Below are 21,415 nucleotides of genomic sequence, written 5' to 3' on the forward strand. Positions count from 1 at the left end.
ACCAGGTGGCAAGACGTGTGGCTGTCCCTAGGGGCCCTGATCACACTGGCTGGGTGGAAGGCTTCCCAGGGTGTGCCACTGCTTATCTGCTGCTTGACTCCACAGGGGAACATGCAGGTCTGCCAGTGGCTGCTGCAGTCAGAAACCCATGTGAGGACCAACAGGGGCCTGATGTACAGGTAGCAGCCAAATGTGGTGCTAAGCCTGCATCTTTACAGGCTTCTCCTAATGTGCAAAGCTGCGTTGAACAGCTTGCCATGACTCCTGCGTGTACCCAGAGACCAAGAAATAAGCATGCATTCAAGATCCCCCCCCCTCATTGTTTGCACTGCATGCCCTCCCCAAGCACTTTTTGTACATCTTGCCCCAGGGAGGGAGTTTTGCCTCTATTGTCAAAAAGAGCAGCAACTTAATGAAAAATACATCTCTTTTTTTAAAGGAAGTTTCCAAATTTATGCTAATGCCTGAATGCTTCTGAGTCATTAGGTGACTGACAACACACCAGGTCATATTTTGCTTTAAAATACATGAATCCAGAATGGAAACATTGGCACATTTAGCATCTACCAGTCTAGTGGGGAAATGCCCCCATCCGGGCATTTACAACAATAGATTGCATCTAAAACAGTTCTGAGTTCAGTTCTGACCACTAATGCTCTGTTCAATCGTATGAAAAAAGCCCTTTTTAATTCTTATAAGGAAAACAGTTTAATCATTGTAAGAAACTATACCTTCAGGGTATCATTTCAAAAATACAGGCAGAGATTAGAAGGGATTTGTGAGATTGTGTTTATTCCCAATTTAGGTGCTTTCCATAAATTAATTATAAAAGCAAGCCCAAGCCAGTCAGAAGTACACTGGGAAATTCTCAGAGTGTTAGTCATTTTCATGCAGTAATATTCATGCCATCTGCCTGCCTTTTTTCTCTTTTCTCTAAGAGCTCCATTGTTAACTGCAGCTTGCTTTCTTTTGCTGCCTTTAGTCCCTCTCCCTCTCACCCTACAGCAGGTAGTTACTCTGGGCACACTCATATTTTTATTGAAAGAGCATCAAAAAGAAGGTTTGTTTTTGTAATTGGCATTGATGCACAGCAAAATGCACTTCAACAAGATACAGCCACCACTCATTCACATTGTTCCCGTTCAGAGGATTCACTCCTGTGTGTGCGCTGTCAGCTTGCTGAACTCCCACTTGTGGCCAGTTTATAGAGTGCCACGGGCTGGAGACTTCCTCCCAGAATCTCCAGTGGGGAAGCATGGAGATGGTGCCAAAACTTGCCCCCGTTCCTTCACAAAGCAAGGTTTTCAGTCCTAGAAACAGCTTTGAATGCAGTGTGTGAGTAGGAGAATCTCTGAGAGGAGTGGCACTGCCTGTGGCTGTGGGATAAAATAGGGCAGGTTGCTGATGTCTACATGTATTGTATCGTTGTAATGCAATCAAAGACTGATTTTTGAGATCAGTATATAATCAAAACGATAAACAGATGCTGAGTGTCTCCCAGGTGAGTTTCCACCAGCCACCACTAAATCTCTGAAAAACAGTCAGCAACATAAATCTAGCAACATTGTCCAGGGTGAAAACTCATCTGGTAAGACTTTGAGACAAAAGATCATCAAGTGAAAATAAATAAATAAATAAATAAATAATAATGAAAAAAATTGAAGTCTAAGAAACAGTCTGCAGCCAATAACACAGGATGTCAGTGAAGTAGCATTTTTATATTTTTATTTGTGATTGCAATGACAGGTGTCCTGCAAGCACGAGCATGCAGCAGAAGTGTATTATAATCTGACAGAAGTGTATCATAACCTGATTCCTCCCTCTGATTTCATCACTGACTGAGTACTACAGGTTCACAAACTACTCAATGCTTGTTACTATACCATATATGTACAAACCTCTAATTTCTCCTTTTTCCTTTTTTTTTTTTTTTTTTTTTTTTTTCCTTCTGCCCTCAAGACTGGAGGGGACCAAGATTTTTTGTTGTTGTCTTTGATGATTGTGCAACTGCTTGTCTTGGCTCCTGCTGGCTAAAGTCCTAGTGGGCAGACAGTGTGCTCCATGTGCAGTTCCTACCTCCCCGAGCCTAGGAGGGGTCTTGGACATCCACAGGGAGCCAGGAGAGTGGGGAAGTACAGATCCCTGGTAGAGCAACCCTAGTAAGGGCTCTGACTCTCCATGGGACAGGGCAGTCCTTGCGTGCGTAGGAGCTGAGGGGCAGCACGGAGCAGTGCTTGGAGCTACAGAGTGCAAGGCAGGAGAGATGGCTGCTGTAGCTTTATGAGGGGCCACAGGAACACGCTTTAAGGCCCTTCTGTGGACCAAAATTCTTCTGTCATAAGAGGTACTGACAATGACAAGAAGGATGACTGATGGCACAAACAGCCCTTTCTCTCAGCATGCCTCTGTGAGTCCTCACCTCCATGCTTCATCCCCACTCTCCCTCCAAGGCCTGTAATATCTCTAGGATGCTTTGCAGATCCCTCTACCAGTTAACCTAGCATTCACAGGACAAAGTGGCCAGAAGACGGCAGATGCTCAGCAAATTAATCCAGAGGCTTTGACTATCTGATCCCTTTCACAGTCCTACCACAGCTGCCACATCAAGATGTGGGATTCTGGTGACCCTAGTCCTGCCCATGGCTCCTAAAGCAACCTGCAGGGATCACAGGCCCGTGTCTTATTTTACTTCTGAAGAAGACAGACAGTGCAGCCCTGGAAGCAACAGCTCTGGTCTGCAGGTGATGCAGAGCTGTGCAAGGCCGCAAGTCCTGCTATGCCGAATCAGACGTGTTTGCTGTTCTGTTCTGTTATGTCCTATCCTGTCCTGTCCTATCCCATTCTATTCCATGACCCTTCAGCAGTGGAAGAGCGTTTAGCACCACCAAAATGTTTTTAGCAAGGGAAGTACCTTGCACCAAGGCAGCCAGTGAACACAGGTCCCAGTGACAAGGCTGAGGTAGGTCCTAATCTGCTGAAGGGTTGAGGATGGCCACCTTCAGCATCATATCCCTGGTTTATATCAAGATTAAACCCAAGCTATGGGTGCAAACCACCTCCACCACCACCGTCTGACTTTCAGTGGCAGGACCCAGTCTGAGAGTGGTCAGCAGTCAGCAGCATCTCAGTGCAACATGGCTATGCTTCCCTTGTGCAGCCACAGAAGAGTTGGAGAAAGCACAGAGCCATGGCCACAGGCCCGAAGGTCACCTTGCGAAGGTCACCTCTCCACCAAGCCAGCCCTTCCCAGTGCCACAGCCTCAGTAAGCTGGGCTCAGCAGTGTGCACCCCAGCAGCTCCACACAGCTTGCACAGCTCACCCCCAGCCCCTCTCCTGTGGAGCTGACCTCCACACCTCCATGTGCCCAGACCCCATTGCTCCTGGGGACAGTTTTTTGTTGTTGTTGTTGTTACTGCCATTGTTTTTTGCTGTTGTTCATTTCTTTGTTTTTGTTTTCCATTTTTCGTCCCTGGTAACATACAGCATGTCCTGAAAAAGCAATGCAGCCAAGCCCTGCAGATCAGTTGTTAATTAGCCCGCCAGGCCCAAATAAATAATGTCTGCTTTTGGAACTGACTGATGTCTGGTTTGGTCCCAGCAGCAGCCCTCTGGGAGGTGCTTTTCTAGTTTGGGTTCATGTAAAACCCCAAGAAATCATTTCTCACTCCAGGCACCTCCTGGAGAGCCACAGCTTCTCCCTCAAGCCCCCAGCTTGTTGCTGGGCCAGGACAGTGACCCAGCCATTCTGCTGATATCTTGCAAGGAGCTGTCAGATCTCTGCATGCCTGTATTCTCTGGAGAGATGTAAGCTCTGTCAGGGGTGACCTGTATTTCGAAGGACATCACCTTTCCATCCTGAAAGCCTGTGATTGTTTTTGCCCTGCACTGACATGCCCTCCTAAGACCCCATCAATCTCCTGGTGTACTCAGGTGGATGACATTTCCACCTCTTTAGGTGGACCAACAAACTGCAGAGGTAGAGGCAGAAAAGTACAGACAGTGCTCTGAGAAGGTATTGCAGTGGTAGGGTTTCTACTGATGAGGTAGGATAGATGTGCTAGCTGCTGAGGCAAATCCCTGTGTGCCTGCACAGGAGGAAAGAAAAGCTGGCCCCAGAGCTGGCTGGGAGGTACTGGTGCCCTGGCTGCCCCAGCAGCAGCCCTGCCATCCACCAGCAAAGCAGAGGAGGATGTGGCTGTGCTCTCTCTCATTTCAACTCTCAGAAAGGTTTTGCAGAGCTCTTCAGAACTTCCCTGAGGTACATTCTTCTGCAGGTCTGGCTGACACAGAGCAGATGGTAAAAACAGGATTTACAGATCAGGTGCTCAGGTAACAGGAAAGACGCCAGGTCAGGCATGTGTATGTTTATACACAAACACACACACAGATGTGATATGCCTATGAAAAACAGGAACTGGGAATTTCTGTCCAGTTTGTCTGATGGGATAAGAAGAAGAAGAAAATCTTAGGTTGAATGGAATCCCATGTAAAACTGAGGAGGGGAGCCTCTGCCTACGGCTGTGGCTCATCCTTGGGCCAGGCCACAATAGGATCTCAAGGATTGCTGAGCTGCGTGGTATGGCCTGAGGGTCAGCACTGGTAAATAAGTGGCTTTGGGATTCACAGTGGGGCTGCAACAGCCCATGGGGAGTTGTTTCTCCTACAGGTCTGTATACAGAACTGCCCAAAATTTCTGCACTGTGAGACCTGGATCAGCCATACCAAGAGGACATAGATATTTCAGTAGAACCAAGGCTGGTCCAAAACCTATGATTTTTGGAATTAAGACAGGCAAAATGCCATTTTCAAAACTCTTCAACTCTAACACCTTTATATTTTTGTACATATATATATATATGTATGTATCTTTTTCATTCTCTGTGTATTTGTTCATTGATATATATTCATGCCACTTCTGGTTAAAAAAGATCTGGCCAAAATATTCTTATTTTCAGATTTCAGTGTTATCCTGAGTTCCTCCAGGAAAAAAAAAAAAAAAAATGCCCTTGTAACACAAAAGGATTTTGTCACCAAATTGTGCAATGACTTTATCCAAAGGAGCACAGATCAATCTGCAAGTGAAATACATCCTGCTGAAGCTGACCTGCAAGCAGGGAAGCACATGCTGCCTTGTTCTTGCCTGGAGCTTGTCACCACAAGCTTCTGGCATCAAGCAGTGAGCTTCTGAGACATCCTATACTGTGTCCTGGGAGCATTTGATGGCCAAGTCCCACAAGCCATTCTACCTGTGGTGGAACTGGTGGCCCGGGATGGTGGTGTCAATCCAGGGCACTTCAGAAAAGTGTTTTTGCCAGCTTAGAGCAATTCCAAGCCACACAGGCAAGCAACTGGTTTATACTCACTCTGTGGATTTTAGTGTAACAAGGAACACACCTTTGTTCCAGCATTATTATTATTATTATTTTTAATAAGTCCTTTCAGGGAGTGTCTTGCTCATGAGGCTGCCACTGGAGGCACTGCAGGCATTCAGATGTCTCCACTGTGCACTGAGAAGTGACTCTGGCAAGACTTGGCACCCGCACCTTTCAAAGAAACCACTCCGCTGCATCCAACTGCATGAGCAGGAAAGGACAGAAGGGATCGTAAAGGTAAAAAAAACCTTGCCACCACTGCACCGCATGATTAGAACAGAGATGTCATGCTGGAGAGCATATAGTCCTGACACAAATCCTTAGGCAATGAGAAAGGGAGATAAGATGTCAGCACTAATGATAACCCAGCTCAATATAAAAAAATGAAATTTCAAGCAATTATGAAAAAAATAAAATGGCCTCTGCTGGCATAATCTGACAGCATCCTGATGGTGGGAGAAGACGTGCATCATGATAAAGGAAAATCCCACAGGTAGAGTACAGTCTTATTAGATAAGCTGATACCTCATACAACACAGATGATTTGTGCCAGAGAAAGGTACTGTAAGTCCTTGCCCTCTGAGTTTACTATAAAACTCCCATTAAGATCAGGTGGTTACACACTATGGCTTTCTTTAGGCCTCTTGTTAAAGCTTTCATCAGCACATATCTCCTAGGGCAGTGATGTAGGGGAGAAGCCCAGAGGCTGATAGATCCTTTGTTTTCCTGTCATGGGCGATGCAGTGAAGCACAGTGACCAAGTCCAGGCTTTGCCCAGTGGTCAGACCACAGCTGTCAGTCAGGATGTCCCAGTGCCTCAACCTCTGCATGCAGATTATCATCCCTTTAAACTTAAAAACTGTGGTGAGTGCATGCTGCAAATCATTCACATTTGCTAGTACACACCTGTGGAGCACCTACTGTGTAGCTGCAGAAAGCAACCCAGTTACACATTCTGGGATGTTAATCCCACTTGCCCTCTGTCCATTGATGCGTTATCTTCACTGTTTTGACACCATGTTCATTCCCAAAGGTAGTACACCTGTATTACTTGACCTTTTTATACAAGAAAGTGTCTTATTTTCTTTCCCTACCCCCTGCCCTGCACAAACCTGCTGTTTACATACCTGTGTTCATTTTATTGTCATAAAGCAGATTCAGATCAGATCTCCAACAAATTTAAATCCCACAAGATAAGGGTCTGGCTACTGCAGTTTAAAGAGCAAAGTCTGTCTTTAGCACTGGGAGAGGACTTAGTACCAATCTCTAGACGTTGGAGACCTCCCAAAGTAGTCACTGGAGACTCTGAGGTTGAAACTCCTATCCTAAACCACTACCCAATTTATCTAGCACCAAGTCTCTGCTAGTTGTGGCAATACTTTTCAATCAGTGAAACTTGGGCAGCCATCTCAGCCTATACTGTTGCTGTGTGGGTGATGTGTCAGAACTGGGGTGCTCTACAGCGGTTCTTTAAGCAAGTGAGCAGAAGCACTTACAGGGGATAAATGCTGTTCCTAGAGCTGCAAGCAGCACTGTTTGTTCCCCTCAGCCCTGTTTTGGGTTAGATGCACTCTGCTTAGACATACAGACTGGGACCCAGCTGGATCTATCACCACGGTCCTACATGCCCCCAGGGCCAGCAGAGAAAGAAGTGATGTCTGACAAGCTACATGTGAAAGAGCATAGCTTGGAAGACAGTTTTGATCAGGGAGCTTGCTGGGTGACCACAGCAAAACATAATGTGGGAGGATCCGGCACACTGTAAGCAAGAACAGAAGTCCACCAACATCTCCCATGAAAAGCATCATCACCCTAAAACGAATGGCACTGGCATAAAGCCGTGCCTCAAATCCATGCTGGGTGATGCAGTTTCCACCCCAACCTACTTCCTTAGTTTTCCAGGCCCTTGGCTGATGGGTGACAGTATTATATAGCAACACACATTATGTAACATGATGAAGACATGAAATTGTCAACATCATCACTAAATGGTGGACAGCGTTTGATGTTGTAGCTTGCTGGCCGTGGCCTCTCTCAGTGGTGCTCTGCGCTTGCACTGTGTTGGATCCGCGTGCCCACAAGAGCATGGGGGCACAGCTCCGGCTCGGTGCCTGCCACCCGGCAACAGCATGCAGCCAGCCACCCTTCCAGGAGTGACCTTTCTTAAGGCGTTCTTGCTCTGGCGGGGGGGGGGCAGAGGGCTCATTAAAAATTATCTCTATTCTTCCTCGCGGGCTACACAATCAGGAGCAGGGATCTCCCCTGGATTTGCATCCGTACAATGCGCGCCGCACAGCAACACAGCCTCTGACATTTCCACCACCCCGGCAGCTCTTCCAGCGCTCGCTTCTCTGCAGAAAATCCCGCCCGCGCTCCTCTCAGCACCGCGCCCCCCCCGGCACGGCTCTGCGGGGGCCGGGCCCGAACCGCGGGCAGGGTCCGGGCCGCCGGGGGGCGCTGCGGGCGGCCATGAGCCGGGCCATGGCGGTGTTCGTCACGCGGCGGATCCCGGCCGAGGGGCTGCGGGTGCTGGCGGAGGCCGGCGGGTGAGGGCGGCGGGCAGGGCCGGGCCGGGCAGCCCCATGCCCGTGGGCTCGGCGGCTGACGGCCGTGTCCCCCGCAGGTGCCGCGTCCAGCAGTGGGACTCGGAGGAGCCCGTCCCGCGGGCGCAGCTGCTGGCGGGGGTGTCGGGCAAGCAGGGGCTGCTCTGCCTGCTCTCCGACCGCATCGACCGCGAGGTGCTGGACGCCGCGGGTGGGTGCGGGGACGGGGGGCGAGGGGCAGCGAGGGGGGGCGAGGGGCGGCTCTGACCCTGGTGTCCCGCAGGGCCCAGCCTGAAAGTCATCAGCACCATGTCCGTGGGCTTCGACCACCTCGCCTTGGACGAGATTAAGAAGCGGTAACCTGCGCCCCGCTGCTAAGGGGGGGGGGGGGGGTCAGTGGGTGGCTGCGAAGGGTGGCGTGGAAGGGGGGAGCGAGGCAGGGAATGGCCTCGGGGCTCAGCCCCCACCCGGAGTGGCGATCGGCATGGTACCTCGGCCTCGGGGGCGGGTTTTTGCAGGGGTCGGTGCTGGAGGGGGTTTGTGGAGCACGCTGCCCCTGTACCAGGGAAGGGCCCGGTCGGAGGGGTCTGCAGTGAAGGGGTGAGGAGTCCAAAGGGACGTCCGTCCCTGCATGGAGCCATAAATACCTGGGCAGGAGTTACTTCAGCAGCTGTCCCAGCAATTTGTAGGTAGCACTGCTGCTCCTGGAGACCTGAGTCCTGTGCTTTCCTTTCAGAGGGATCCGCGTTGGATACACCCCTGATGTCCTGACCGATGCCACCGCAGAGCTCTCCGTGGCTTTGCTTCTGGCTACGTGCCGCCGGCTGCCGGAGGCCATAGAGCAGGTGAAGAAGTGAGTATTTGCAGCCCTGTGCCGGAGCAAGGGCTGGCTTTTGCAGGAGCTGGATCAAAGTGGAAAAAAAATCCCAGCGCTGGACAAATGAAATGGGGCTGAAGCCAGAGCGTCACCAAGCTAGTGGAAAATCTCGCTGGCTAGTGTGGAGTCCACTGCAGTCCTGTGATTTTTTGCAGGCATGTTATTCAAGGGCTGCAAAAGGGACACAAGTCTCTTCTGAACACCCCTATGCATGCTGTAGATAGAGGAACAGGGGTGAGAACCACTGAATCAGCTCTGAACCCCTTGAGATCTGGACAGATTTCACTGCCTGGCGCTTGGTCCAAGGCTCTGCTTAGTAGCATGCTAAGTTCAACCAGTTCTGAGGCATCTGCTGCATACCCAAGGCTTGAGCAGATTCATGCAGGAGACCCCAGAGCGAGCTTGAAGCAGGAACCTCTGGCTATAAGATCATCCAGAGCGGCTAGCCTGCTGCAGTGCTTATGGTTTGTGGTGTACTTGCCACAGTGCTGGGCCAGGCTGTGTAGGCTCTCTGCTGCTGTTTCCTTAACATTTCCACCTGACTCTCTCTGCTAGTGGTGGCTGGACAACATGGAAGCCTTTGTGGATGTGTGGCTATGGTCTGTCTAATAGTACGGTGGGCATCATAGGTCTGGGAAGAATAGGTAAGTGCATGTCATGTGCAAGATTTGTGTGCCTCTGCTGGTGGGAGGGTGCTTTTGGTTTTGTCCCGTGCTCACTTATTTAAAATCTATTGGAACAACCAAGAGGGCCCAGTAGAGCTTCTCTGAGCAGTGATCTTGACCCGTCAGGCTTAGACCTTAAAGTTTTAATTATTCACATGCATCCACTGTACCTGAATGCCACAGCAAACTGGACATTGTCCTCCTGGTTTTCACTTAAACAAATACCCTTGACAAAGTCCAGGACAATGTGCTTTTCATCTGATCAGTTGTTGACTTTGTCAGCTGCTGGCTATTTCTTTCCTCGCTTTTTGGTTTGCTCTCTAGGGTAGCTTCAGGTTTATTATCCCGTGGCTAAGAGTTCATTCCTGCTCCCTTGAGGAGCAGCAGAAGACATCTGCCACTCACCCCGCTGGGAAATGAGCCTCACAGGAGCAATCCCAACCAGGAATGTCACAGCAGCCCTTTAGCAAGACATACATTCTTTCCTTCCAGCTAAACCACATGCATGCTTGCTAACAGGTGCATAGGATGGAGCAGCAGCGAGGCTTGTGTGACCCCTGTAGCTAGGTGCTAGTCACCGTGCTGTGTGCCCCTCTGCTGGAATCAGCACAGCAGGTAAAAGATTTTCTCTCTCATTTTTAGGACAGGCAGTTGCCCGCCGTCTAAAGCCATTTGGGGTCAAGAACTTTTTGTACACTGGAAGTCGCCCAAAACCAGAGAGTGCTGCAGAGTTTCAAGCCGAGTTTGGTAAGAAATACAAATGAGATGAGAGAAACAGTGAGTCTTCAGTTGTGGGGTAGAAAGCAGCAAAGCTGGGCTGGCCTTGGGAGATGCCACCTGGAGTGGGTGAGTCATTAGGGAGCAGAGGTGTTGAGTAGGGTATTCAGTACAGCTGGGCTGAACAGGTACGAAGGCAGCAAAAGGAGCTGGCGCTGAATGTTTCTTGCATGGTAGCAATGGATGAAAGAGAGGGGAAAAAAAAGGAAGGAGTCTTCCTTTGACCCAGATGGTTTCAGATAGTAGGTTCGCTTGACGCATTTAGGCTTTAACTGACAAACCAAGATAATAGTGGGCTATGGGTTTTTTTCATTGTTTTGTCTTTATATCTGTCTGCTTATAATTGCCAGTTGGTTTCACTCTTAAAATCAAGTGAAAGGTAGCGGTGCCATGGAAGGGTACAGTGGCAGCTGATCCTGTCAGGAGCAGTGGGAAGGGTCTTGTTAACCCAGTGAGATACCTTAAAGTCCCACAATGGGGCAGAAGCGGAGGGGAGGGGAGGGGACTGACTGGAGATTATTGCTGATAGTAGATGTTGGGTGCCGGAAACAAACATGGGCTTTAACCTTCTGCTTTAAAATGAATGTCATAGTCCAACAAAGCCTAGTAGTATTTCTTAGTTAGTAAACAGGACTTCTCTGCAGGCCTGTTGGAGTCCTGAGTCTTGCATCCAGTGCTAATTTTTCAGTCCAAAGACAATACATTTCCAGTTCGTGCTTTTTCTTGCAGTCACTGCTAGTCCCTTGCATTTTTCTCTACTCAGGTCCAGGAAACTGCATGAGTTACATCTGTAGGTAATGTAGGGAGAGATTTAATGTTGATATAAACAGTCACTGCAGTATTTTGCTATCTAAACATGAAATACATTGTAGAGCCTCTTTTTGGCCAGATAACCAAAACATTGCTAGATTTCCCTGTGGATTGATTATAATGTAAAAGTGAAGCCAAACACTACGATAGTATCTGTAGGAATGTATCTCTGTGTAGTTTGTTTGATGTTTGCCCATCCTTGTGTCTCTCCTGTGGAGAAAGGTTGACAACGTTTTTCCAAAGATAAACTTGCTTGCTGGTGATTCTTGTGAATTAGGAGGGTGGCTGAGAGAGCCTGGTGAAGCCTCTGACAGGAGCTGTGACCTTTGTTTCTCCACTCAGTCCCACTCACAAGGCTAGCTGAAGAGTCAGACTTTGTTGTTGTGACATGCGCGTTGACTCCTGACACCCAGGGAATGTGCAACAAGGATTTCTTCAGCAGAATGAAGAAGACCTCTGTGTTCATCAACACAAGCAGGTAATGGTATCGCAGTCTCTGGCACAGGCAGCGTGACCCTGGCACCCTGCTGATAGCTCCGGCTGCAGAGGGATCCCGTCAGTGGTGAGATGTGCTTTGTCTGGGAGTCCATGCAGGATGTGAAATCATCATGACTGCAGCCACAGGAGTGGTTTGTCCACACTGTGGCCTGCTCCCTCCATCTCAAGGTTTCTTGGTTTCATCCAGAGTCAGGATAAGTTGCTTAGGGGGCTGCAGCCTCTCTCTCCTGACTGGGGCCCTGTGTCCAGCCCCAGAGGGGTGGATGACCCCAAGTTCTTGGTTGACCACTTGGGAGCGGTGTGAGCCCATCTCTCTGCTTTTCCCAGGGGGGCTGTGGTGAACCAGGAGGACCTGTATGATGCATTAGTCAGTGGCCAGATCGCAGCTGCAGGCCTGGATGTCACAACGCCAGAGCCGCTGCCCACTGACCACCCTCTGCTCTCCCTCAAGAACTGCGGTAAGTTGCTGTGTCTGCAGCAGGGGCTTCCCCTGTCACTCTCCTGGCCACCTGCTGCTTGGTGTGCCACCTCTGCTTAAGGCAAGGGACCTGCTAGTTGACTTCAGAAGGATTTTCTGTCTGTGCAAGCTTGAAAATGGTGAATGAGAACTGAAATGTCTTTCACAGGCAGGAAAATCATGTGTTTAATCAAATTGTAGGTAACCATTCTGTAGTGTGGGGAGCTGTTAAAGACCTTATTAATGTGATATAAAACAAGCATAAGTGGTATTTTAATACTCCAGAAAGCAGTTGAGATTGTCTTGTCTTACAATATCTTCCTGATAGATCTGCATTCAAAGAACTGAGGCGTGAGGTGAAATTCAGGAAGGGGGTTGATATGGGCAGGTGCTGGAATGTGAAACCTCTGACCATGCCCTGCGAAGTTCTGGTATTCTGTCAGCTCCTGGGCACAGAACTCTGTAAGAAAGGCTTCCTGTGCAGCTAAAAAGCTGGGTGCTGTGTCTGCCTAGAGGAGTCTGAGCCTTGGGAATGCTCCAGCAGGGCTGACTGTCTAGCCCATCTACTGTGAGTCTGGGCAGAAAGGTGTTGGCTCAGCATTGTGCACAGGAGCACAGTTAATTAAGTGCCAGGTTGTTTGATGTATGTCAGGAAACCAGAGAGCCCCCAGCTGAAGAAGCCAGTAAGAGCTTGTGCTGTGGGGTGAGCAGAGGTTTCTTTGCAGGAACACCTGAAACCAGGGACAATCATTTATCACTTTTAACTTTACCAGTGCTTTCCTGAGAGCTGCCGTGCTGGGCAGGGTGATGTTTTAGTGCAGCAGCCCCCGGGCTACAGGATGTTAGTGGCCCTCAGCATTTTCCTAGGGTATCCTTGTCAGAGAAGGAGCTGACTATGCTGGGGGCTGTTTCCTGTGTCCTTTAAGCTCTTCCATGCAGCTCTGCCCCTGCAGGCACCACAGGCTAGCCAGTAGCCTGAGAGAAGTTATTGACAGCCCTTGGCATGGTCACTGGCTTCCCTTGTGTGGCCTTCAGTGGTTGCTCAGCCCTTCCCCTGTGCTTTCCTTTGGTAGCTTTCTTCTGCTTCTTCAGACAGGGAAGCACATGGATCAGATTGGTTACTGAGAGGGACTGCTCTCAGGTACAAGCAAGTTAGACTCGCTTGAAAACCAAGAGGCAGAGTTGGAACATAGAGGAAATGTTGGTTTCTGGTAACTATGGTTGTCCACAGCTTCATTGCTGTTAACTTGTCAGGGTTGTTCCTACCTGGCTGCCTCTGCTTCATCTGGGCAATTTGCTCTGCTCTGGAGCCAGCGGGCAACTCTGGAGCCAAGGTCCTCTTGCATACCTGAGTGCTTTGTTTGATCAAGTTGCAACCCAAGGGTGAAACCCGGTGCCCTGCCCTCATCTGAAGGGGCAAAATCCAGTGTGATGGTGTGGGAGGCAGCAGAGTGTCCTCTGCCAAGGAGGGATGTTTTTTGGGTAAGGAAAAATCTGTTCTGTGGAGAGGAAAAAAAAAAAAAGTAGGAAGGTCAGGGTGAAAATGTAGTCTTGCCCACAGAAACAGAATTTCATAGCTGTTGCTTTGACTGTCATTTTATTAAACACCATTTTTGCTGTGTTTTGTTTAGATCCCATAGTAGGTAATGTGAGAAATGATAAAAGCAGAGAAATATTTCTGGAAATATTTTTGGTACTTCAGAGACCTTAGAATCTTGGAATAACACCAACCAAGACAAAAATAAATACCTTTTGTTCTGTTTTGTTTTTTAAGTGGAAATGAGGCTTTGATTTTGAAACTATTGACAGATTTCACCCAAAACTGCCAAATAATTTCAGCAGTTGGAAAAACACAGGATGAGTAGAGGAGGAAGTGTTGGCCTTGTTTCCACAGCAAACAGAGAACTCACGTGTGGTTCTTGATTGTGAACCAAAGGACTTACATGTCCCCACAGTTTGCATTACAACCTTCTCCCCCACGCCCCACCCCACCGTCTCCCTCTGAAGTCAGCTCCATGTCAAGTATTTGGGCTTCTGCACTTCCCATAGGTGTTGTGTGTTATAAAGCCAACAGAGACTGCAGTGCAGGTGTTTCGCCATACCTTGAGCAAGTACTCATACATTACTGATGTAATGGTATACTGTTAAAGCAGCATTGGCTTATTTCTTTACATTGCATAAACGGAGTGGGTTGCACTTTGTGGGTGACGGAGCGGAGAAACAGGCTGCCCAGAGAGGCTGTGAGGTCTCCTTCTTGGAGATCTCCAAAAGCTGTGTGGATGTGGTGCTGGGCACCCTGCTCCGCGTGGCCCTGATAGAGCATGGATTGGGCCAGATGGACTCAGGGGTCCCTGCCAACCTCAGCTACTCTGGGATTCTGTGAACTTGGTCACACAGGTGGATAAAAATCTCTGCCATAAGGCACTGGAACTCTGCAGATTCTGTAGGGGCTATTTGTCTGCACTGAGGAGTCTGTAAAACAATTTTTTTTCTGAACAATATTTTTGGCTTTTGCTTCAGTATGCATTGGTGGTGAGTGGAACTTCATACGGGTGTGTGGTAATGAGACCACAGTGAGGGAATTTCACTGCGTATTTCTGTGTCAAAGGAATGTTTGTTTCACATCTACCACCGACTCTGTCCATGCAGGAAGTACCAAGCCTGAATGTAGAAAGGAGGACTCACTCTTGACTGCCTGTCTTCACAAATAGCTTAGTTAGTTAGTTATCAGATGTGCTTGGCAGCCGTGTGTTTTGTGTCAGCTCCTTGCAGAGAGGCAGCTGAGGGAGGACCGTGCTTGCCCACCCCACGGGAAGATCCCTGGGAGGGCTGGGCCAAAGGAAAGCAGTATGAGGCCAGTGAGCATAAGAAATCACTCAGTAACCCTTTCTGTCCATGCAGTGATTCTGCCACACGTTGGGAGTGCCACCTATGCCACGCGGACCACCATGTCGGTGCTGGCAGCTGACAACCTGCTGGCCGGTCTGCGGGGGGAGCGCATGCCCCATGAGCTGCTGCTGTGACAGTCCGCAGCCAGCCACCTCTGTGGGGTCACCGTGCAGGATGCCGCATCGCCCTCCAGCCTGGAGAAGCCTGAAAGATGGGTCTGGTGCCTCTTCTCTGCAGCTACCGTGCCAATGATGTCCACAGTGAGAGAATTGTACCCTAGCTATTAAAGAGAAGCAGTGACTGTGGTGTGTCTTTTTTACTCGGGAAGGGGATTCCTCCACACATGTTGTTGTCACGTTTGTTAAGTGGGGAAGACAACATTCTGGGTCTTTGGGTCAGTTTGAGAGGGCCAGGCAGTTCTGTGCTTGAGCTCCAAGCTCTCATCCAGAAACAGCAAAGAGAGGTTATTAGGCAATAGGCAGGGGACCACAGCTGCCATCAAGGGAGCTGCTTCCAGCTCACTGCCAAGCATGCATTAAAAGACCTAGCTAAATGAGTGCCAGTGCATGACTTTTCTGTTTTTCAGGTGTGTAAAGATGAACAAAGAAAGTCTTATATGGCTCCACTGGCACCTCCAGCTTTGCCTTTTGTATCCATCGTTAATTCTGGGCATAGCTGCAGTTCCTGATCTTTGAAGTGGGTTGTGAACCACCTTCAGTTGTCCTCCCCATTTTTTCTATTTTATTTTTTTTCAGACATGCAGTGATGCATGCTAATGCAAAGGAAAAAAGTCCAAAGTCTCAGGAAAGGCTTTGATGAGCACATTTCAGGGATTTGGACGGGGTTTGCTTTCTCCTGTAGTCTGTCCCGCTCACAGATGGGGAGTGGAATGCATCTCTACCGCTCTTCATCCTGGTAACTCTGCTCAAGCTGATGAAACAATCAGTGAGACATGCCACTTATCATGCCCTCTCTGAGGAGGGCATATCAAGATGACACTGTTCCCATGAGAAAAAAGAAAGGTGGCTATGTCACTGTGTGACCATGGAAGGAGGAGTTTAACTTGTATTTAAACATTTTTCAAAAATGCCACTTCAAGCACGTGTGCATATTGGGTATTCACAGGGGTGTTTGTTCCTTCATTGCCAGCTGCCACCCTGGTACAGTGCCCGCTCTTTGGGCAGGAATGGGATGCAGCATGGTGCATGTAGTGTTAGGCTGCTTAGTGCAGTGCATGCTTGCCAGGGGATGGATGCTGAGCTGCTCTGCAGAGCCTCTGGAGGCACAAGCAGGTGTGTTTGTGTGACCAGTCTGGGAAAACTGCTGCTGGCCTCCCCAAAATGAGTGGCTGAGCAGATCTGCAGACCATTGGTACGAGTACAGTTCCACAAAATCATTAAAGGAGTTCAGTTTGTTAATGAATGTGCTTGCTATGCAGCCTTAGTAGTCCTCAGGGATGCTTGCAGTTGCACAGCAAAATGTAAATAAAGCCAAGTTATTCTTAGCATTTTTTGAAGTCCCTAATTCTATGGAAATGTGAGCAGAGTCAATGTTACTTTAAATGCCAGTGTGACAAACTGAATTTCTAACAGAGCTAGGTACTAGTAAAATGATGTAAAGGAGCTGCTGTGAAAGAGCAAGTGTTCTGGCTTCCTGACCTGCCCTGTGCAGCTTTGAATAAAGGGACCTTTGTCCCAGGGGGATTTTTTTGGTACTGAATTACGTACATCTTAATTTTCAGGTCATTGGGATAAGGGAGAGCCTGAACAGTATTAGGCTGTATCAAGTTCCCGCTGGCTGTTTTGGGAAGAGAGCCCCAAGGGGCTTGCACCTCAAGGAGGACACAGCGCTGTGGGCTCCCACAGCATGAAGTGCACTGGCCCGTGACCTGCCAGACTGTCTGGGGGCCATCGTCACAGCTTGTCACACGGCACGTGACTGCCAACATCCAACCTTTCATGAGCACTTTGGGCCAGTGGAGTTTCCCCACCCTCCTGCACAGCCAGCACTTACGGAGTACTTCTGAAAAGGTCACTGCACAGCAAAGGACAAAAACGCTTCTAGCATTTTTAGAATAAATGGTGAGCATTGAATGTATAGAGATGCTGCATTTTGAAGCTGCCAGCAAAGAGTGTTAAACGAGCAGAGCAGCGTCAGCTACAAAGTACAAGGTCTCCAGGTTTCTGCTGGAGCCCTACCAAGGATTTACCCCATCCCTAGTCTTGCAGCGACAGCACTGGTCACATCTGTGAATTACAAATTTGTCTTCCCCATCTATGAATACCTGCGTGGTGATGAAGGCAGCTCCATTTAAATTATTTTCTGGCAATACCTTTACACACACACATATATACATGTATGTATGTAAATGTCAGGGGATGGTGAAGCCTCTGCAAGTACAGCCTGTGCTGGGGCTGAGAGGAGCGATCAGGCTTGCCTTGCCCTGCCTGGCAGCAGCGTGGCTGTTTGAGGAGCACAGGCTGGCCCTGTGGTGGCCCCATCCCCTCCTGCTCTCCTGGCACCTGCGACCACCTGGTGATAGCCCTGCCAGCAGTGATTTCCTCAGCACCAGCACCTAGGCTGCTCTGCAGTCATCTCCATTCTGCATTTCGTCAAAAGCTGAGATGGGAGCAGCTCTGTTGGCCTTGCTGGCACAGGAAACCCCCACTTGCTCCATGGCACTACCAGTAAGTGTAACCCAGGAGCTCATGGCACTGGATGGGCCATCTTCAGCCCACAGTAAGCATGGTAAGAACTGGTGGCTTGCAGCTTGAGACAAGGTTGAGAAACTGTCCTCATCCCAAGGTGAAGCACACAGGTGCCTGAGCAGTGTGTGGGGATGTGTGCATGTGCACACCCTGTTTCCAGCCATGCAGGCTCCCCAGGCCAGTTCGTGTTGGACTCCAATACTCTGACCAGGTTCTTTTAGATGATCTAAACAGTGAACCCTCCTTGTATAACGTGGATTTTATATATTTATTTCTTTATTTTTAGGTCTTTGGTGTTTTGGGTGGGGTCACAACACACACGCAACACCCATCCAGTCTCTGGATGCTTACCATCACCATACTGGGCCTCCCCAGCCACCAGGAGGGTTGGCATCAGCTCAGGCCTGTTGCTGTCATCAAAAGCTCTGTTTTCTCGTTGTTTGGTGTTCACACACTGCAACAGGCTGAGCCAGGTGTGTGTCCCCTCGTGCTGGCCAGGGTTGCTCAAGAGGAGGTCTGAGCTCCTTTGCTGAGGTCCAGGGTGAACAGTGACACAAGCAGTTAATCTGCTCTGTGTTTCTGCAAGGGCTCCCCTGTCCCCTGGTGTGGAGATCAGCTCACTATCTCTGCAAACCACCATGGTCCATCAGCACGTTGCCCTTGCCCATCACCTTCGAGCCTTTGTCTTTGCAGGGGTGTGTTGGTGGGCCCCAGCACTGGCAGCAGGAGGTGGCACGGCCTGTGCATGCCTGAGCATGGGCTAAGTGTGGGCCTTGGCTTGTGCCCCCATGCTCACCACTCACACAGTACTGTAGCCTGGTAAATGACCTTGGGCTCAGTGATAGAAAGGCCCTCTTCTTCTTCAGGGAGTCTTGTTTTACATAGTCCCACCTAATGCAACCCTTCAGCAACACAGCTGTGTGAAAACCCTTCCGTTCCAACCCTGCTGCTGGTCCCTGGCCCTGTGTTGTCCTCCAGCTGGATCAGCATTTGTCCCGTGTGCCTCATGGGCATCCTCTGGCCAGCTCTGTCCCTGCCTGCACCTCAGCTGTGCTGGTACAAAACCCTGCTCCCACGCTGCCCACCACCTCTCCTGCTGTGGCATTGCATGGCTGCACAGAGCTGCCAGCAAGTGCCTCGCACCAGAGGAGGAAACAGCCTTCCTCCTACTGCCCAAAGGCACCAGCCATGCTGCAGGACCAGACAAGAGGAACTCCTGTCTGCAAGAAATATGCTGAAAAAGACTGTACATGTAGCAGAAAGCCTTGACTGCCAGAAGGAGGTGTTGCAAGTGCTTTTCTGAAATCACACGCCAGGGAGAGGGAGAAGGGGTGGCAATGTGGAAGAGGAACGCTGCACGCTTGCAGCTCAAGCACGCGTTTGCAAGGCTCCTGGATAGTGCTGCCAACAGCTGAGGTACAGTTTGGTGCTCCCAGTGCCTGCCAGTCAGGAGCGGGAAGAGCTGCATGCACCCCTGACAGGCGGTTGCCATCACAGCCCTGCCAGAGCCCCTTGCGCACTGTGATGAGCTGCCAGCTCCACTGCATGGGCTTTTCCCCAGGGCAAGAGAGGAGGGTAAAACATGAGGGGTGCAGCGAGAACATGCTGTAGGCACCAGCAAGGGCCTGGAGCCATGCTGGAACGGTGGTGCTCTGTCCAGTGGCGCTCTGTCTGGGTGTACAATGAGGCTTGGAGGAAAAGTCCAGGATGGGAACAAACCGTAATGTGCCCCAACTGCTCAATTTACTTTTTGTTATTGTTCAGCCCTGGAAGGATTCTGGCAAGGGTGAATAAAAGTTCTCAAGTCTGTATCTCTGAAAGCAGCAGTGTGCTGTTTTCTCCTACTTTCATCCTGTATAAAAGCAGAGCAGGGTGCTGTATAATAATGCAGAACATTTCTTGAGAATGAGAAAGGAGGTGAGAAAGGCAGCTGGCAGTGTGCTAAGCCTGTCTGTTGTGAGGTGCAAGCTAAAACAAAACAAAACAAAACAAAACCAAAAAAAAAAAAAAAACACACGAGAAAGAAAAGCCTGTGCTTGGAAATTCTTTTAAGTTCACCTCGTGTGTCCTGTACTGCTTGTTCTGTCCTATGGAAAGCATTCTCCATGCTGAATTCTGTGCTTAATTTTCCCTTGATGCTTAATGAACCATACTCTGATAGCAATAAAAGCTATAGGAAGGTATTCATTAATTAGTTATCAATGCTAGCTAAAGAAAGACCTGTACTTCATGCCTCAGAGGGTATCTGACATATTCATCAATACAGTTTGATTCACAAGCCTTATGTATTACTACATACCTGCCCACCTTAACCAGAAAGTATTTGGGAAGCTTCTAACAAGACCTCTGCTGTCCAAGGAAAGGTTTGTAGCTGTGGGGGTAAATAGAAGGGAAATGGGCTTCTAAGCATTTTAATTGGCTGGAAAGTTTCCAAATGACATAGCAGAAATCAACAGGATTTACTTTGGTGCTGAAAACCTTTGATTTATTAAACAGTCAAAAGTCAGATTAGTTTGTTGGTCTGTACAATTTCTGAGACCTTTATAAATATTCTGATATTGGTGCAGTTATTGTAACACTGAAGGATGCTGACTCAGAAGGTTATTGTGACCCCTCTAATGATACGAGAAATACTTAAGTGTAAAGTGAACTGCTATCCAAGCACTTCCATTAGATTCCCCATATGTATTCAGAAATACACATGAACTTGCAAATAAGACTACCTGAGTGATAGAAGCACATTTCAGGTCCCATGTCTTGGAATTTCTTCAAGAGTAGCACCTTCTGCAGTTGTGGATCAGTTTGTTGTGCCAGCCTTTGAAATTGTCAGTTTCTTGTTACATACATGCCTCATTCTTCCTGACTCCCTGTGATATCAGAAAGAAGACAGTGTTCCTTCGGAGAAATTCATTTTATGCAAGACTAACTGGTTTAGCAAACATCTTGTTCAAAAACAAGCTTGAAAGTGTTTTCACCAATCACTCCAACTGTGTTAAAAACAAAAACCCTTAAAGGTCATAATACTGCTTTAAAAAACAAACAAACAAGTAAGATTTACCTGAATTTTTCTGAAGGGAAGTAGCACCTTCCAGGAAATGCTACTGCAGGTGTGCTGCCAGCATCTGTTTTTTTCTTTGATGGTATTATTGTTGTTTCAATAGCAACCATAATTACAAGCTATAATGAACAATATATTCTACCAGAAACAATTTTTAAAAAATAATTGTACAGGCTTTTACAATTATTTTTTTGCTAAGAAAAAGTATTTCTTGTTAAAGACTGGCATAAAGAATAGGCAATCACTTGAGATGCCTTTTAAGTGGCCTGTTTTGGTGGTTATTTGGCTGATGGTACTGATGTGAAACAAAGAGACTCCCACTAGCTCTGCTGAAGAGGAAACGGGATTTCACACTAGCAGTGATTTCCACATCCATCAGCCACGAGTCTGGAGGAACAGAGCCTGGACCACTGGAGCACAGCAAGGAACAGGCAGAGAAAAGCAGTCACCCTGGACAAGCAACTGGTGGCTGTGAAGCTGAGTGTCACACTTGTTATTTTCAGCAGTCTGCAAGGGTCAGGTGCAACCACCTAACACAAAAGCAGTGAAGGTGGTAAAACTGAGCACGTAAGTGAGAGTAACTGCTGTACTAGAGAACCTCTGAAGTACATACTGATGTCTAAATGACCACTGCCAGGGACAGACCCTCATCTTGTACTGCTTGAATTCGTTCTTTGGCATGACAATGATTTACAGGGTTGAAGTATGAGCAGGAGATACTGGCGGACAAATTCAGTGTGATCGAGGAACTCTGTGGAAG

The 21,415-nt window shown here is 48.7% G+C and overlaps 1 protein-coding gene and 1 long non-coding RNA gene across 2 annotated transcripts in view; one reads left to right on the forward strand and one right to left on the reverse strand.

Moving 5' to 3' along the window:
• LOC311427156 overlaps window positions 1-8,673 on the reverse strand; it is a 33,504-nt gene extending 24,831 nt beyond the window's left edge. The window contains exon 1 of the long non-coding RNA XR_014687224.1: window positions 8,564-8,673. This is a non-coding gene — a long non-coding RNA (uncharacterized lncRNA). The remainder of the gene's footprint in view (window positions 1-8,563) is intronic.
• Window positions 7,828-15,190, forward strand: GRHPR (glyoxylate and hydroxypyruvate reductase). The gene is made up of 9 exons (XM_084504284.1): window positions 7,828-7,919; window positions 7,997-8,127; window positions 8,200-8,272; window positions 8,653-8,769; window positions 9,349-9,437; window positions 10,101-10,205; window positions 11,388-11,523; window positions 11,871-12,001; window positions 14,902-15,190. The coding sequence occupies exons 1-9, from the start codon at window positions 7,843-7,845 to the stop codon at window positions 15,021-15,023; spliced, it is 981 nt and encodes a 326-aa protein (XP_084360410.1). The 5' UTR covers window positions 7,828-7,842; the 3' UTR covers window positions 15,024-15,190.
• The last annotated feature ends 6,225 nt before the right edge of the window (window positions 15,191-21,415 follow it).

Source organism: Aythya ferina, assembly GCF_964211825.1.
Source record: "Aythya ferina genome assembly, chromosome: Z".
NCBI classification, from domain to species: Eukaryota; Metazoa; Chordata; class Aves; order Anseriformes; family Anatidae; genus Aythya; species Aythya ferina.

Excerpts from the sequence above, each read along its gene's own strand:
- GRHPR (XM_084504284.1), top strand. The coding sequence starts at position 7,843 with ATGAGCCGGGCCATGGCGGTGTTCGTCACGCGGCGGATCCCGGCCGAG. Across the intron at positions 8,273-8,652 it reads TTGGACGAGATTAAGAAGCG|AGGGATCCGCGTTGGATACA; the intron begins GTAACCTGCGCC and ends CTTTCCTTTCAG. Across the intron at positions 8,770-9,348 it reads GCCATAGAGCAGGTGAAGAA|TGGTGGCTGGACAACATGGA; the intron begins GTGAGTATTTGC and ends TCTCTCTGCTAG.